The sequence below is a fragment of the Phoenix dactylifera genome, chromosome 5 (genome assembly GCF_009389715.1).
Source record: "Phoenix dactylifera cultivar Barhee BC4 chromosome 5, palm_55x_up_171113_PBpolish2nd_filt_p, whole genome shotgun sequence".
Classification (NCBI taxonomy): Eukaryota; Viridiplantae; Streptophyta; class Magnoliopsida; order Arecales; family Arecaceae; genus Phoenix; species Phoenix dactylifera.
This window is the reverse complement of record NC_052396.1, coordinates 5643654-5661906: the sequence shown is the minus strand read 5'-3', so window position 1 is coordinate 5661906 and position 18253 is coordinate 5643654. Positions and strand designations below refer to the sequence as shown.

The 18253-nt window shown below is 41.6% G+C and overlaps 1 protein-coding gene across 1 annotated transcript; it reads left to right on the top strand.

Moving 5' to 3' along the window:
• The first annotated feature begins 9152 nt into the window (after positions 1-9152).
• Positions 9153-12063, top strand: LOC103707701 (short-chain dehydrogenase TIC 32 B, chloroplastic). The gene is made up of 8 exons (XM_008792291.4): positions 9153-9761; positions 9853-10084; positions 10166-10245; positions 10350-10506; positions 10643-10724; positions 10839-10926; positions 11040-11086; positions 11228-12063. Exons 1-8 carry the CDS (start codon positions 9638-9640, stop codon positions 11447-11449), a joined length of 1032 nt encoding a protein of 343 aa, XP_008790513.2. The 5' UTR covers positions 9153-9637; the 3' UTR covers positions 11450-12063.
• The last annotated feature ends 6190 nt before the right edge of the window (positions 12064-18253 follow it).

Genomic DNA, 18253 nt, shown 5'->3' with positions numbered 1-18253 from the left:
CGTCGAGAGCTTTGAGGACCAAAAAAAAGATTACAGCTATGAATAAGAATACAATGTTACATAATTTGGGATATAAAAGTTGTTATAGTGTTTGAACATTACCATGCCTACAAGAGTAATCATAATTTTTTTTTTCCGAAAGAAACATACAATTAAACAAATGTCGAAGAAAATCATAGGGATCCACGATGAACAGTATGAAGAAATTGAGAGAGAAAGGGGAAGAAAAAATCAATACAGAAATTTTACATAGTTCGACAATGTACCTATATCTATAAAAGCGAGACGGCTATAATTTCACTATTCCTAAAAATTATAAGGGTTACAAGATATTTATACTTAAACTTTAGCCTCAGAGTATCAATCACTATCAGCATCCCTCGTAAAATAAAATCTTAGATAATTGTCCCAAAGATAAGCAGATATCGTCGCTTCGCTCCATTCCATTAGAATACTAGTGTACCACTCAAATAAGAATACCAGTGTAATACTCAAATACGAGCCACTTACTCTAATAACAAATCATTCTCAATCGAAACATTATAAGAATAAAATAATATATAGTTACTGCAAATAACTAAAGCCTATGGAAGAATAGAATTAGCCATCTAAAATTTCGGTATATGATAGGGTGATGTTCCTCTGGGTGGCATGCAACCCTCATCCGTGATCATGATTAACTAAGCGCAATTGATTTGTGTATTTTTTTTTTCAATGCATAAAGAGCTGAATAAATAATTCTGCTATTTAGCAGTTCGATGATCCAACTAATTGTGTGCACATCTGGTCAAAGCGGAGTTAGCACTAAGCTAGTATATAAAGAGATGAGCTACGTATAATAGGAAAAGATTTATTTTTGAAAGAGGATAACATATAGGGCTCGTTTGGTTCGCAGAAAGTATTTTTCCTTCTAAGAATATGATTCCTGGAAAGCATATTCCTAGGAAGAGGATGCTTAGGAAAGTACTTTTGGCATGTTTGGTTAATCATGGAAAAGTGACAGATTTACAAAGTGCTTATGTTTGGTTGACCATCCACTTTTCTGGGAAAGTTATGTATAATTCCTATTATACCCTTAATAAAAATTAGGTCTTTAATGCTTCTATAATAATTTTTTAATGCTGAAGGGTCTTTTTAGAAAAAAAATAAAAATGGAGTGATTTCCACCTCATGTTACTTTTTCATATTTCTCGTGGGAAAGACTTTTCCATGAAGGGCTTGTTTGGTTCGCAGGAAGCACTTTCCCTCCGAGAAATATGATTCCTAAGAAGAAGATTCCTATGAATGGAATGCTTAGGAATGTATTGTTGGCATGTTTGGTGAAACATAGGAAAGTGATAGATTTTCAGAGTGCTTATGTTTGGTTGACCATTTACTTTTCTGTAGAAGTTATGTGTAATTCCTATTATACTCTTAATAAAAATTAGATCATGAATGCTTCTTTAATGCTTAAGGGCTTTTTTGGAAAAAAAATAAAGATGAAGTGATTCCCGCCTCATGGGAAAGAATTTTCCATTAAATGTAGGAATCATGTTCCCATGAATATACAACTTTCCCATTTTTCTTCTTGGAAAACTCCAACCAAATAAAAGACATCTTATTACTTTCCTGTTGACCACACTTTCTTCTCTTCTTTTTTCACGAACCAAACAAGCCCAAAATGTGGAAATCATATTTTCATGGAAATACAATTTTTTTTCTTCTTTTTCTAAAAACTTCAATAAATAAGAGCAATCTTATTATTTTTTTTTATTGACGATACTTTTTTTTCTTCTTTTTTTCACGAACCAAACCAGCCCATTGGGATGCGTGGGTTTCACTAAATAATCTTGGTGCTAAGTGAATGGTCTGGGTGGGGCGGACTGAGGACCAATAAGGGGGTGATGGGACCGAGAAAACGGTAGGGATGGGACTGGAAACAATTTAATGCTGACAATTCTAAGGTCCTATTACTGCGATTACGAATTCCGAGGTGTCCATTTTGACTTGTTTACCAAAAGGTACCAAGCCCCTTGTGTCTCCTTTTGACCCCCGGTTCCTTTTGTTTACCTGAGTTCCGTCCTCCCAACCATGGTTTTTCAACGGTAATAAAGTATTGAAGGTCCCGTTACTTCAATATAGCTAATGTTTGATTGTTACCTATTCTAATCGCAGTCATTATTTAATCTTCTTATTAGGACATATAATTTTATAGTGGTGTTAATTTGTATAAATATGTAGAGATGATCTTATCTCTCCTAAATATTCAATCACCAAATTGCATAACTATATAGATAGATTATCATATTCCAGATTGTTAGAGATATGGAGAGATGGATCAGTGATTAATCACATGCAGATTCACAAAACGAATGCTCCAAATCCATCAAGTAAGTGGATCACATGATAGAAAAATATTATCAAACAATATGAATGGGCCTCTCCCAAGCTATTAAGTATTGTCATGTTGGATTAGAATAGTCGTTACTCACTCGAAGTCCTTTATTTGGATTTCAAGTAAAATGATAACCTTTAAATAAATGAACAATCATAATGCAATGTATGGGAAGTTAATGGTTGATAATATACAAAATTGTTATAATGTAGACATAATGATCATTGTAGTAATTGTAGTATCATAACATAGAAAAGAATTCTGCTCATCACCGACCATTCCGCAATATACAAATTGATGCAGGACGGAAGTACGGATTGAAATACAGAGAGAAAGAGGAGAGGAAGAGGGGAAGAAGAAGGAAAGAGGAGGAGGAAGAAGAAGACCAATTTTTCATTCATTAATTCATTAAACCCTAAACATCAGGATGGACCCATATATATAGGGTCACAAAATAACAAATAACCCCTACAAATAAAATAATTCCAAAAAGCTCCTAAAATGACAATATGCAAATAAACCCAAATGACAATATGCAAATAAACCCAATCAACATAAAATAAATCAATCTAAAATAAAATTAGGCTGGCTGAATCGGCTGGAACCCGCTGAGCTGGCTGGATCCTGTGGCGACCGGCTGACCTGGCACTGGTGTCCGCACCAACTCTCCTCGGGTGGAAAGAAGTCGACCTCGACGAAAGCGGCTCGGTAAAGCCCCGGTAGTACTCCAACAAGTCCGGGTCAATCGGCGGTATCTCCTCGCGCTGGATCCAAGTGTAGCCGGACCTTGGTCGTCCTCGCCAACGAACCAGGAAATGTTGGATGCCTCCATCACTGGTAAAAACTATTTGCTCGGCTAAAATAGAATCAATATACTCTTTTTGTGCTCGATGGAGGGTAAAAGGAAACGAAGATCGCATGGAATCAATAATAGGATAAACATCAGGCGCAGGAGAGTGTGCAGCAAAAGAGTCATCAGGGATTGCAACCAAATCTTTAATATTAATAGTAAGGCTATGACCGAAATCAAATGGAAAGTCAATGGCATAGGCGTCAGTGCCATCCTTGTGCAACACCCTGAATGGTCCAATACTAAGAGACTGCAATTCCTTAAGATGGATCATTACGTAACCCCAAGTTTGAAATTCTTTAGCACGGAAATCAGCTTGCATCTTATACTGAGCAGTACATGCATGAATGCCCTTATGGATTTTCTGATACAACTTATGAATGTGTTGTGTAAATGCATATGCAGGCTCAGAAATCCTAACATCAATTTCGATGGGTTGTGCGAGGGCATATCCAACTATACTCATGGTAGACTGGTCAGACTCGTTATCTGACTGTGCAAGCGAGCTCGGTGGAGTGTGGGTGCATCCTAGGGTTTCAGGTTTGTCATCACACTCTTCCTCAATGTCCTGAACGTCATCGAGGTTTGGTTCATAGATTTGCTCCTCTAAGTCATCTATGTCACCTCCCTGCTCTTGCTGAGCAATAACGAAAAATTTGTTCGCACATTGGGAGGTAACGTGACCAAAACCTTGGCATTTGTAACACCGAATTTTGGAATGTGGTTTGGGAGGCTCACCAAGCATTCCCTTGCCATTAGTGTCTCGGCCTGTGACATGGGCAATAGGAGGGGGCCTATGAGTAGTGGACCCTACAGAAGGTTTGGACCCTAAGAAATTAAGGCCGGTGGGAGTGCTCCGTGTGTCAGGGCGCCTTACAAATGTGGACTTAGTGTTCCATCGGTTTAGGAGATCGTCTTGGTAGTTAGGGGCAGGTATTTTTCTTTAAGTCTCTCTTTCATCTCTACCCAATCAGTTACTTCATGTTGATGTCTCCTAGCTAACAGATGTTCGGTACTTTGCCAGAAAAGTTTAGCTCGACCAATGAGTTTCATTCTAGCGAATCGAACTTTTTTGTTCTCAGACAGATTATACCACTCAAAGAAGTGGTCCATTTCGTGTAACCAATCGGAGAAGACTTTCGGGTCAAGACGACCGTCAAAAGTGGGGGCTTCAATCCTAATGCCTCGCATTATATCTTCATCAGGGTCACGAGGTTCTCTGGGTTCTACGGTATGTCGGTGACCTTTATCAACATGAGGAATGGGACCAGGTCCTCTAGGGCGAGGGTAGGCATAATGGTGACCTGGAACAGACCTATGATCAAAGTTGTCCTGCCGAACCGAACCTTGTTGTTCTAGGATTTGTTCTAAGGTGTCGTCCTCATCAAGACCCGGTAAATGGGGAGTACTATCTCTTTGGGATTCAATAACCCTTTGAAGTGAAGCCTCAATTGAATCGAGTCGGGCATTAACCTGGGTGGATATTGTTGTTAAGTCATGAATTTGGGCATTGTTTGCTTGGACTTGGGCATTGGTATTTTGGACTTGAGTATTAGTTTTTTGAACTTGGGCATTAGTGTCGTGGATAGCTTTTAGTAGGGTTTCAATTTTGGAATCTATGTCTAGGTGGGACTCAAGATGAGATGCGACACGACCACTACGTAGATGCATAAAATGAATGACAAAATGTATTAGCCGACCAACTATAAAGGTTCCTAAGTAGACCTAATGCATGAAATGAATTCACAATTGCAAAGTAGATGCTCAATATAATCGGAAGCTAACTCAAGCAATTGAAATTGGCTTTGAATTACGTAATAAATTCAGATAAGAAGTTGCAGTCAAATAGTACTAGTTTTCAGTGTGTTGCAGGGCTGCACAGAGCCTAAAAGAACTCCCAAAGATTAGATAGCCCTAAAATTAATAACAAAGATAGGCCACTAGTAGGGTTTTGGTGTTGTTTGGAGTGGATGTGTTGAATTTTCAGGAAGCAATATCAATAGAGCACTTAAGAGTTAAATAATTCTAAATTTAGACAAACAAATAAAATTTGTAGTAAGGGAAGAAACCTGATCTGGGTTGGGGTGACGACCAGAAGCAAATAGCGTGAATCGGGTCTGAGCACAGCAACTCGGTGGACTTGATATCAGCAACTTGGGGGCCAGAGCTGATTGAGGCATGTGCTTGCCGAAGATGTTCCAGCTGAGATGATGCTGGGAAGAAGGTCACGGCGTTGCAGGGTCCGGTGGTGGTGGTCGGAGCAACTATTGGCAGGGAGGAGCTGATGCAGGACGGTTGGAGCGGTCTGCGGTGATGACTGTCAGAGCCGACAGTGGTGGTGCAGCAGTCGACGGCGGCGACGGCAACGCGGCGGCGCGGCGGTGAGAGCAACCCGGCGGCGCGGCGGTGCGGCAGCAACTTAGCAGCGGCGAGCGGCAGTAAAGAGTTGCAGGGGCAGCGCGCAGCGCAGGGGTGCAGCAGCAGGCGTGGCAGCGGCGGTGGGGAGCGAGCGGGGAGCGCTGACAGCAGTGGAAGGCCGAAGTTGACGGTGGTGGGAGGGCGGAAAACGGTGGTGGTGGTGGACTCGGCCGGGCCGATAAATGCCGGCGGAGTGACACAACTATGGTAGAGGAAAGAGACGGGAGATGTGGTGACGCGGAAGAATTGACGGCGGCAGCGGTGGCGGTGGGCGGAGGTGTTGACGGCGGAGAGGAAACAGTGTGGGGTTGACGGGGGACGGTGGTCGGAAGAGAAGAAGAAAACGAAACCAGGGAATCGGAAAAATAAAAAAGGAAGGAGGAAACCTCCCGCAAGTGCGCGACTTACGCGTCACGTGCGTCAACCAGTTTTTTTTTTTTTTTTTTTTTTAACTCAAGTCGGGTTGTCGGGTTATCGGGTTAACAGACCCAACCCACTAGGACAGTCCGACCCGCAATTTTTTTTTTTTGAAATGACTCGGGTTAATGGATAATGGGTTAACGGGCTAACGGGTGCAGACCTTACCCGTACTGTAGATCATCTTCAACCTTCAACCGTCCGCTCGCTTCCGCCGGATCTCGCCTGATTTTGCGGCGGTGGTTGCGGGGAGGTGTTGCGCCGGCGGAAGAGGGTGCTGGTGCAGCAGTGATCGGGGCGGCGACGTCCTTCACTTGGATCCGGCCACGGTCGGTGGCAGCAAAATGCTTTCGAGACCTCCGGGAAGCACGGCGGCGACCGAAGGCGAATCGGCGGCGATCAAAGGTAAATCGGCGGCGCGGCGAAACGGTGGCGGTGGATGATGCTTTCACAGTGATAGGAGGCCGGCTTATTTGCCTCCCGGGCTGCCTTGGGGGTTTCCGGCGACCGAGCCTTCCTTCTCTGCGTGAGATCCGACAGAGGAGGACGGCCAAGAAAGGGTGAGAGCGTCGGAGGCAGCGGCGGAGGGAAATGAAGGCGGCGACGGCGTCTTGCGAAGGAGCTCTGTGGATCGACGCCGGGTAGCAGCCGACCGACGGGAGGGTTTCACTTCTTTTTTCTTCACAGCGGGTGAGGTGATGAATAGGGAAGAGAATAAGGAAGAAATGGAGTGACCCTTCTTCTTCGGGGTGCGTGCCGTGCGACGACCTTCCGTGCGTTCCGGCGTTTGCGGTGCAAATGATCTAGCAAAATACAGGTGAGGAAAAGGCCGAAAAGGAATCGGCGGGGGTCCGTCCATAAACCGGATCCTTCGACTTCAGCAACAGAGGCAAAGTCAGCCCTGCTCTGATACCAAAGCTGATGCAGGACGGAAGTACGGATTGAAATACAGAGAGAAAGAGGAGAGGAAGAGGGGAAGAAGAAGGGAAGAGGAGAAGAGGAGGAGGAAGAAGAAGACCAATTTTTCATTCATTAATTCATTAAACCCTAAACATCAGGATGGACCCATATATATAGGGTCACAAAATAACAAATAACCCCTACAAATAAAATAATTCCAAAAAGCTCCTAAAATGACAATATGCAAATAAACCCAAATGCAAATAAACCCAATCAACATAAAATAAATCAATCTAAAATAAAATCAGGCTGGCTGAATCGGCTGGAACCCGCTGAGCTGGCTGGATCCTGTGGCGACCGGCTGACCTGGCACTGGTGTCCGCACCACAAATGATTGGTGATTTACAACCTAAACTCTGTAGTTCAATCTTAAATTATTGACTATTTGAACTTATACATATTTTTTTTCTTTGTGTGTGTATATACATTACAGAAGTTTTTGATGAAATTTGTTCTCAGTCAATCTCCTCATAGCAACCTAATAATTGGTTTCGGACCAAAGTCTCTATTAGACGTTGGTTCGTAGCAATGTCAATCATTTTTCCAATACATTACAATATGTTATAATTATTACCTTAGTCAAAATAATTAAGTAAATCTCAGTATATCATACAACACAATATTGGACACCAATTAAAAACTTCTAATCAAGCTTTTACAATTTTAAAACCTTCACATAATTTTTGTACCGTCCCACTTCTCATACCGAGTGAACCTTTTGATGCAGAGTCATGGATCCACTCGAACTTGCCTGCCCCGATCTGGCAAGTGGATAAGACGGGCAAAAAGGCTCGGGTGATGAAACTGGCCGAGGGGTAACCTCACCTCTCTCTGCCACCAACTGAAAACCATGCTTGGTAAGTGGAACTAACAACATCACGGATGAGTCATCTTATCCATCATCCGGCCAAAGAGAAACATGGTGGCGGTGATGTACATCGATTCCCATATCCCATCCAAATCTAACCCGGATCCTAAGGGCCAACCCTAAGTTTTTTATGCTCTCCATGTGGCTTTGGTTGCTGCATCACATCTATGAGGGCCCATGAGTATGCCTTTAATTTCACATTAGTTATTCGTTGAATAGATCTTGAGTACTTATACAGAATTAAGAAATTCAAATAATATCTTCCGGCTAGCCATTTTGGATGAGGTGATTGTTAAATTTGGAAGGCCTCAAATCTTCGAAAAAGAACAGAAAAAGAAATTATTGTCATCCAAAAAGAAACTTCCTAACTGGAAATCCTGTGTCCTTGTGTACTTCCACCCATCTGCTATATAAGCTGATCTCTAAAAGTAACGAATGGATTGGGAGGATCTATTAAGAATCTGTAATTCTACAATTTACGCAGATCATGATGAGTATATGCTAAGCTACACTCCTTGTTAGACTTCTTTTGATGTACAACCTGCATGGGCTTTTGATACATTATGTGTGCCAAAATGCAAGATAAAATACTACAATCTATTGCCTCCTCGTTCCCCTCATGCCATATGGGAAGTGTTTCTTCATTTTTTTAATGTAAGAAAACAGAATTTCTTATAAACTTTTTATTGTGAACAAAGGAGGTAGTTATAGAGTTAAATGTATGCCAAGCTATTGCTTGATCAAATGATCTTCCGATCAAATATTGGTAAACATCCTACATGCATCATTACAATTAGAATTTTGAGGATCCCATCCATATTACAATGCTCATATGGATGAGCTGTTTTTGATCTTCTTTCTCGCAAGTCCTAATCACACACACACCTCCATTATTTTCGTGACAGAATGAAATTAAACTTTTACATCCCAGAAAGATTTTCATTTTTTCATGCAAGCTAATATACAGCCAGAGACAATAAATTGCATCAATATCGAGCTTCGCGCAACATGATACATACATGCTTTTTAACTATCAATCCTTATCATCTTTACCAATATTAACTGATATATTCTGAAACATCAGCATATATGAAATCAATATACTAGCCAACATTTTAATTATCAAAATAAAATGCTATAATTAATATGCTTTAATAACATCAACTTTGTCTACCTTTTATCCTGAGCTGAGGTAGAAAAAATTTGATATATAAGCATTGAAAACGTTGTCCCTCACGTACCCAATCCTTCCCCTCTTCCGTTCCAGCGTCTTTGACTCTTTGGTTCCTAACTTTTTTTTTCTTTTTTGCTCACACGTGCCGAGTCCACGTAATGGATGCCTTTACTAAAGTTAACACGGCTTTCGGATTTATGTATCCACGCGCATCAAACGTACCCTTTCCCCATCCCGTCCCTCCGTTGCAGGTATTCGTTGAAAAACACTGTAATTTCTTACTTTTCTCTCTCTCCCACTGCAAAGGACTCTTGTGACCTGACTCTCTTATTTAAGTTTTTATCTCTCTGTCTCTCCTCTCTTCTTTCCAATTCCTCCCCGTCTCTCTCGCTTTGACTATAAATAAAATGCGGGGCGGCGCCTTTTCCCTCACACCTGACACCACAAAGACCGGTTGCCTTCTTTCCAAAGCCACGGCCTCATCACCGCTCTCCCCTTCCCTTCCTTGAACCCTTTCTCCTCACGACTAGACTTTTAACCTTGGAAGAAGAAAGAAAGAAAGAAGCAAAGAAATAAATGCTGGAGACGGTGAAGTACCTGATGGGCTCGGCCGGCGCGAGCGGGTTCGGATCCAAATCGACGGCGGAGGAGGTCACCGAAGCCTCCCCCGACCTCAGCTCCATGACCGCCATCATCACCGGTACTGCTAACACTATTGCTGGAAGCAAAGCACGAGATATCCGATCTCCTTTTCTTTATCTCAATCTAATCTCTTCTTCTTCTCTTTTCAGGGGCGACGTCGGGGATCGGGGCCGAGACGGCGCGGGTGCTGGCGAAGCGCGGGGCGAGACTGGTCCTCCCCGCCCGGAACCTCAAGGCGGCGGAGGAGACCAAGGCCCGGATCGCCGCCGACTTCCCCGGATCCCAAATCATCGTCCTGCCCCTCGACCTCAGCTCCCTCTCCTCCGTCCGTTCTTTCGCCTCCCGTTTCCTCTCCCTCGGTCTTCCCCTCCACCTCCTCATGTATGTCTCATAAAATTGCAACTCCTCTCCTTCTCTCTCGATTTTTTTTTCCAGTCTAAAGTTTCCAAAGAATAATCGCAGAAATAATGCGGGCAAATTTTCCCATGATCACGCTATATCGGAGGACGGGATCGAGATGACCTTCGCCACCAACTACTTGGGTGAGTGACAGTCGTACGATACCAACCATTTTTTCCTTTTCTGGAAGCTTCTCATTCTCCAATTTGCTTCTCATATCCTTTTCCGGAAATTCAATTTATTTTAGGTCACTTCCTGTTGACGAAGCTGCTGCTAAATAGGATGGTGGAGACGGCGAGGGAGACGGGAATCCAAGGCCGCATCGTGAACGTTTCCTCGAGCATCCACGGCTGGTTCTCCGGCGACGGGATCCGTTATCTCGATCTCATCACCCGCAAGAAAATGTGAGCCGGCGTTGCAATTCCCATCAATTAATTAACCTCCTCTCATTTCCTCTCCCAACATTTTTTTTCCAATGAAAACTTTATTATCTAATATACCTGCATATATATATATATTTTCTCTGGTGATCATCTCCAGACCGTACGATGCTACGCGAGCCTACGCTCTATCGAAGCTCGCCAACGTGCTCCACACCAAGGAGCTCGCCGAGCGGCTCAAGGTAACAAACCACCATCCTCTCACGTGACACGTCCAAATCTATCCCCTAATCATCATCATCTTATTAACGATTTCTTTCTTCTAGCTTTTATCTTTTTTCCTATTTATATGGTAGGAGATGGACGCGGACGTGACCGTGAACTGCGTCCATCCAGGCATCGTGCGCACCAGGCTCACCCGAGATCGCGAGGGCTTCGTCACAGGTGCTATTAATTTAAAATACATACCTTATTTTAGTAAAAGAAAAAAGAAATCTAGACCTTACGATATGATTCCAACCTGAAGTCCTGGCTCTTGATTTTTCTTTGGACGGCAGATCTGGCCTTCTTCCTGGCGTCCAAGCTCCTCAAGACGATTCCTCAGGTGAGAACGGCGACCACTGGTGATGATGACGAAGACGACGATAATCTAATAATCAGCCATCTTCATGTATCAGAAGAAAACTTATTTTAAGAAAAATTAATAACTAAATATGATAAAAATGCACGGTGTGGTGCACCGCAGGCGGCAGCGACGACGTGCTACGTGGCGACGCATCCGAGAATGGCGGGCGTATCGGGGAAGTACTTCGCGGACTGCAACGAGGTGTCGCCATCGTCGCTGGGCACCAACCGGCACGAGGCCGCGCGGCTGCGGCGCGTCTCAGAGGCCATGGCCGCCGAGAGGCTGCAACGAACCGGGTTCCGACCGGATCCGCTCCCCCCGAGCCGGACGGACGAGATGTGACGCATCTGGAACAAGGTACTGGTGATGACCGATGACTATTTTCCAGGAGGAAGTTTACGGTGAAAAGAAAGAAAGAAATAAAGAGTTCTTAAAGAAGGAAAGAAAGACTTCAGTACACATAGTTGTTAAATGCGATGATTGCACTTCGGAAGAGCACACGGAAGGGAAAGGAGTATCGTGCCGCATCAGGCCCAGAGAGAGCCTCCTTCCTTTCGGCCTTCTTTTTTGTTTTGTGGCAGGCTTTACAGGGATTTCGGGACCCGTACTCGCAGTAGAAATTAGACAGTAGTAGTGTACTACATTGTCATCATTAGGCCTAAATATTAACTATGTAAAGGAGTTTAAGTGACAGATATTATATTGTCTACCATATTTAGGTATATATTATATTGGAGGGAAAGATGGGTGGAAGCTTCCACATGTATACAAGAAAGAGATTTATCTTCGTGAGGACAGTTTTGATTCAACAAGATTGTTGGTACATGTAAGTGTTTGCTGCTTATTTCTCATCAATTGTTTTGGTGTTAAACAAGGCAAGAAGCTTAAGTTACTTTATGTAATGTGATTATGAGGTGGAATTGACAGACATTAACAGCACAAAATCATCCAAGTCATATCTGACTGTTTGACCATGATATATACTTGTCCTGGAGCATATGATTAGTAAAAGATAATTTGAAGGGGTTTTTGATGATATAAGGCATCATTTCATTTTTTGGTTTAGATAATATCTGATTTTCCTTGTTTACATTCGGTGAGGTATAACATGATTTTTTTTTCCTTCCCTTTTTCCATGGTCATGAGCTAGGTTGCTGCATCTCATCTTTAATATTTGATGTGCATCAATGTCTATTTGTCATACAAGTATTTCTAAGAGACAGCAGCCATCAACCAGAGTTGAGCAGTAGGTGACCATTGTTATTAGCCTGCACGCTTTTATTGACTAATAAAATATTATTAGCCTAAACGCTTTTATTGACTAATAAAATATTCAGATGAAGGTTTACTAACCTCTTCCTCCTCCTTCTCCTCCTTTTTTTTTCTTTTTTTTTTCTTTCTCTCCTTCTAGTCCTCCTTTTTCGTCGTCGTCTTCTTCTTCTTGATCTAAAATTTTGATGATACCAATATACATGATATCTCTAATTGAATTATCACCTTGTTTTTCCTTGTGTCTATGTAGCATGGAATATCTCAAGGCTTTAAGAACATCATCATATCTTTCTGTCCTCAAGGAAACCAATTGAAATAGGTTGATGCCTTAATAAGAACTAGTTTAAAGTAAAAAACTTGCTGTTTATAATTTTCTACTGATTTTGTTGTTGGTTTCCCATGACAAGAGCTATGGATAGAGAATTCCTCTAATTATGAAGGTGCACATACATAAAATGAAATGATAGAGTGGTGCACAAATTTGAACCAAGTATTTTCTCAGCAACTTGTATAGAAATCTACTAGCAAATTATGTAAAGCCAGAACTCTTGCCCTTGGGTTAAAAATAATAAACTGCCAACTATTTTCTATAAAATATTTGACTTTTACAACTGACAATCTTCCATCGACAATCTTTGGAGCCTCAAAAAATTCTCACTTGCCCTTGTGAAAGTTCTCACTTCGGTTAACAAATAATAAATCACCATCCAAAATTGTCCATACGCTTGCCCATGTGAAAGTTCTCGGTATGGTAAGTCAAGACTGGATCAAAGCCATCTATCACCTGTCATTTGTGAAGCATATTAGATTGGGCTAGCCCATGACCTTTTTCATCCGACTCATTAGTCTTTGGGTTGGGCTGAGTTTAGGTTTAGTTTGACAGCGTAGTAGAGGGTCCCAGGTAGCTCACGCATAACATCATCATTCTTGCTTGTGTTTAATACATGTCTCTAAGCGATGCATAAGTTGAAAAGAACAGCCAGCTTGAGAAGTCAAGCAGCAGTTGTATTTACAGCAAGTCTAAGAACACTCGTAGCCTCACATGACAACTAGATCATAACAAATCAAGATTAAAAAATCATTTTAGTAATCCAAACACTAGAAGAATATCAAGTCTTGCACTGCTTTAGGCAAATAACAACATGGGCTGGGCCAGGATGGGTCTCAGCCCAAAACCTATGCAATAATATTATGTTGGGGTACATTGAAATGGATCTATTAAGGACCGGATATAGCATGGACCGGATCCGCAAAGGGGTTCATTGGCCCTGTTTATTTCTTGTTTCTCTTTTTTCCCTCTATTTCTTTTGAGGGTGGCTTTGTCGTTTAAGTTCGTCGGAGGCTGCCGGAATTCTCGCCTGGTTCGGCACTTTTGTGAGAATGCCGTGATTTCGTTTTACCTTGCAAGATAAAATCTTTCATTACTCCCAAACATTGTACTTGAAAATAGTGGAGGTGGTGGTGTTTGTTGGCTTATCTTTTTCTGCATTGCCAATACTGTTAAATTCTCCCGGGCAAAGAGAGTTTGGCAGAGCCATGTAAATTGATGCAAAGAGCTGGCTAAAGCCTTTTGCAAGGTAGACTTATTTCTGACATCAATGCTTCTTCCCTTCATGTCTCGGTATCAGTAGAAGTTATCATCTTCTTTAAATAATACTCTCTCAGCCTCGTTTACTCGGTTCTATATGTTACGCATGCTCCTGATAAAAGTCTCTGGGGTTTCGTACAAGAATGAAACGAGGAGAACAGAGCACCTTATTATTTTACCAGTAGAAAACCCATGAAATGCACCCGTCACGCAAGAATAAATAATTATGATATGTTTATGTGGAAGATCGACATTATATAATACAAAAAAATTGCTATCAGCTCCAGTTTAAGACACTGCAATGCACGGGCAATCTCTCAAGGGAAAATGATGTCAATGGGAAATAGCAATTTGGGGCAATCAAATTCCATGAAAATTTCTATAGGCTTTGATGACAGAAAGGGACTATGGCCTCGTTAAATAATAAATAGTGTGCATTATTTGGTCAATCATTATTACTTTGGTTGCCCCCTGCAAACCAATTAATGACCTTACGTGCGCCATTGCATGGATAGCATCTCTGTTTTGAGTACCTCCATGGAGTCATAGAGAACTCGTTGGTTTGGTGCGGCCAGTGTAGCCAGGTTAAAGAGACGTACCTTTTAAGTTCCAACCAACATGGCAGTACAAAGTACTACCTTGTGCCATGGTTGGAGAAGCTGATCCACTTCGTTTATTTAAGAGCTATTTGTGTTGCAAACCTCTTGAGTGGATCTTCTGGGTACTGCTTCCTAGCGATGGATACCATGATGCGAAGCAAAGCACTCAAAATCTCCAAAGCCACCTTGTGAATGATCTATGAGGTAGCTCTGCACTCTTGTCCCCATGATAGGATATGAGAAAAGGCTAATTGAATCCACATTATTGAACCAAATCATTTCCCAACCAGTGCAGATCAGAAATGAAGGGTTGCCTGCTCGGGTTGTAGCTGCTCCAATTGGCAGTATATCGTCAGAAGGCTTGGAGAAAACGAGGGGGAAGTTCAAATCTGGTTTTCTTCCAGCTTCACAACTTTAGGAAGTGAGGATGAGCTTCAAGTTGCACCGAAGTGCCTCTAAAACAATGATTTTAAGCAATTGATCTCTTGAATGATTTATGGTTCCCGATCTAATTAATTTATCATGGAACAAGAGCATGGAGCAGTTTGAAACCACAAGATCGGTGCTGCCGGATTGACCGCATAATCAACTAGAAATGACACATTTCTTGTTTTAATTTTAAATTTATTTGAGTCTCAATAATTATTGAGAATTTGCATGTTTATTGTAATTATCATGCTCTCCTTCAGTCCAAGCAGCTTTCTTTTTATTTTATTATTAGTTACGTGACCTAAACAAGCCAAGAACATCTGTTGTGAAGTAAATAATATGTCACTAAGATCACGGATGGAGCCAGATTTTGTGTGGTCACTAAGCAATTCGCTATGAAAGATTGTTTCCTTGATTAGAGATGCAAATAAATAGGTTGGCCTTCACTGAAGCATGGCTGTTCTTGATAGCAGGTAATACCGTAAACTTGGTAGTTGATCTAGATGATTACCTGATTTGAATTGGATTAGTCAAATTCATAGTAAATTACCAAAAAATTTGGCCACCAAAAGATTAGGCTACCGGCTAAAGAACAAAGATCGGGAGCATTAAAGAGTACATTTGAGTAGCAGAATTTTGTATGTACCCCTACTCTCTTGCTTTGGCGGTTGCAGCTGGAGTTGCTGTGTGTGAGTAGCTTTAGCTAAGCCTGACATGCTACCACCAACATTAGGAAAGTCGGACTAAAAGGAGGCCTAGGACGGAGTTGGAGACTATTAGATTTGGGGGCTTGCTTGGTGTATCCAACCATCGACTTCCTGCAGTCACGAAGGACGGCAGCGATGTACGGAATGCCCGGGCTACTGCCTATAAGATCTTCCTGCTTTTCTATGTCCTTCCCCCTTCGAAACTCTCTTGAACAAAATTCTAAGATGGGTCATTAGTTTGATGTCCATTTTAATCACTTGATGTATAGGTTAAGGTTTTTCAAATTATATAAATTTTAGTTTGCAGGTAGTTTTAAGATATTAAATAATGTTTCATAGCTTGGATTATTATTGCCAAACCTCTTTTTTTGGTTTCCCCTAACTTGATTTGACTTGAGATTCAGTTGACTGGACTCTACTCTATACACAACAGACTACACACACTATCAAGTATGCTTGTTACTCGAGTCAAAAGAGAAATTACTAACATCAGACTAAGCATTACATGCAAGTTGCACCACCAAGGCTTAACCTGAACCTGTAGCCAATAAAATCCGTATTCTGGAGCCCAACTCAAAAGAGAACCCTATTGGCCGGATCCCATTGCGAACCCTATTATCAGGCTACAAGGGCTTTATACCTTACTATGTCAGGGGCTCGTTACTATGAGACCTAAACCTGGTCCATCAATTAGATACCTTATTAGCCTTGACCACGGCGAGAACAACACCTGACTATAATTTTCTTGCAAATCCAAATCTGAACTAGGATCAAACTTATTATAGGCTTCAATGGACTCATACAACGTGTCTAATTTCCAAGATGAACTCAGATCTTTTCAGACCTGGTTCAACATGACCTACAATGGTAATTATCTTCAGATATTCACGACTCTATTAATTAAATATTGCAAAGAGGTCTATTTTCCACCAACCCCTTTTCATCGTTGAGCAAAAGAAATGATAACTTTGTCAAACAATGATGTGCAAGTACAACAAGAAAAGACAGCTCATACTCATATAGTGAGAGAGAGTATCTCGCATGCAAACATGTAGTATATCATGCATGCTGCACTCCTTTTTTTTTTGGATGGAGTAAACTAATGAGTCAAGAGGTTAGCTATAGTCTCTTAGTTTTTAATTAGTTGTTTATTGTAGGTGAAGTGTTACACATCATAGTCGATTGGCGAGTTTTGGTGCACGAGAGAGACAGCAGTTAGCATATAAGCTGGGGGATTTCACGGAGAACCAATTGTTATTATTTTTATTACTGTTGTTATTATTATTATTTTCCTTGAGAGAAATTAGACTGCTACTGTGTTATTTAGGTGCACTCCTTACGTCTGCATGGGTTTTGGTCAACCGCTCCCGCCGGCTGATTTTGTTGCCGTGTGGCCATGCACAAAGATGTACCCACCCTCTTGAAGGTATATGTGGGTCCTCCACCAACTAGCATCCGTGCACAAGCAAAGGAACAAACATGGAAAAATTTTCAAAAAAAGCAAATCATAACAAGTGTCATGTATCCAACGCAACAGCAGGCATGGAAAGGTCTCTGGAAGAAGGAAGGAAGCATGAACGGCCAAGATGCAATAAGCCAAAGAATCAAAGAAGCACAAGAAGACACGTCATCAATCCGCGGGAGGGGAATCTTCTTCTTTTGATATGCCTGAGCCTATATAAAAAGCTCTAGAGATCATTGGGGAGAAAAGAAATAAAAATTCTTTTTTTTCTTCTCATAATTTTTCTAAGTTTTTTTTGAGCTATCTGCAAGCGTGAATGTGCTCTTCTTTCTTCCCTGGAGCCGCACTGATGGGGAAGACGTGGTTCTGTATTGGGTCATCGTATCTCTAGGAGATCTGTGCCAGCAGACCCGTGCGTGGAGGGCATAAACTTTTCTAGGACAGCGCATCAGCGTACTTCGATCCACAGACCATCTTCTCTCTCTTTCTTCATTTTATTATTATATTGTCAAGTTAATTATTTGCTAATTTATTCTTCTTATTTATTGTTTTTGAATATTTGAAATTTTTAAATTTATCAATTATATTTGTGCATCTAGGCTAACAATGATCGCAGTTTTTTCCTGCTCCAATACTATAATCTTGAACATGAATGGAAGGGAGGCATCAACACCGTGATGCGTTGTTTTCTCCTCTTTGGTCTGTTTTATTTGGAGTTTTGGTGCTGGACGGCTTGTTCTTCTTTATCTGGATTAACTTAAGCGAGAGCTTCACAAATGTTAACGGATAGTTAGTAGATTACTAGGGATGTTCCTTCATCCGGTTAAGTCTAATATATCAGATGCGAGGCTGAGATCAGGGGGTGTAAGGTAGAATGTCATCCTCGATTTGGTTGCACCGTACCTTTCAATCATTGGAAACCTAGGGATGTCATTCAGGTTTTAGCTAGGGACAGGTTAATATTAAGAGCATAGAGTGGATCGACTAATGAGTGGCTTATTGGGTTCTAATGATGGTCGATTCAATGCAAATGTAAGGTAGAATCCCCTCATTTTGCCGCTTTTTCTTTTTTTGTTTCAAGTGGGGGTT

What these genes read in the sequence shown, in the direction of transcription:
- LOC103707701 (XM_008792291.4), top strand. Translation starts at nt 9,638, where the DNA reads ATGCTGGAGACGGTGAAGTACCTGATGGGCTCGGCCGGCGCGAGCGGG. An exon ending in CTTCGCCACCAACTACTTGG is followed by an intron (nt 10,246 to 10,349) that starts GTGAGTGACAGT and finishes AATTTATTTTAG; the next exon opens with GTCACTTCCTGTTGACGAAG. An exon ending in TCCTCAAGACGATTCCTCAG is followed by an intron (nt 11,087 to 11,227) that starts GTGAGAACGGCG and finishes GGTGCACCGCAG; the next exon opens with GCGGCAGCGACGACGTGCTA.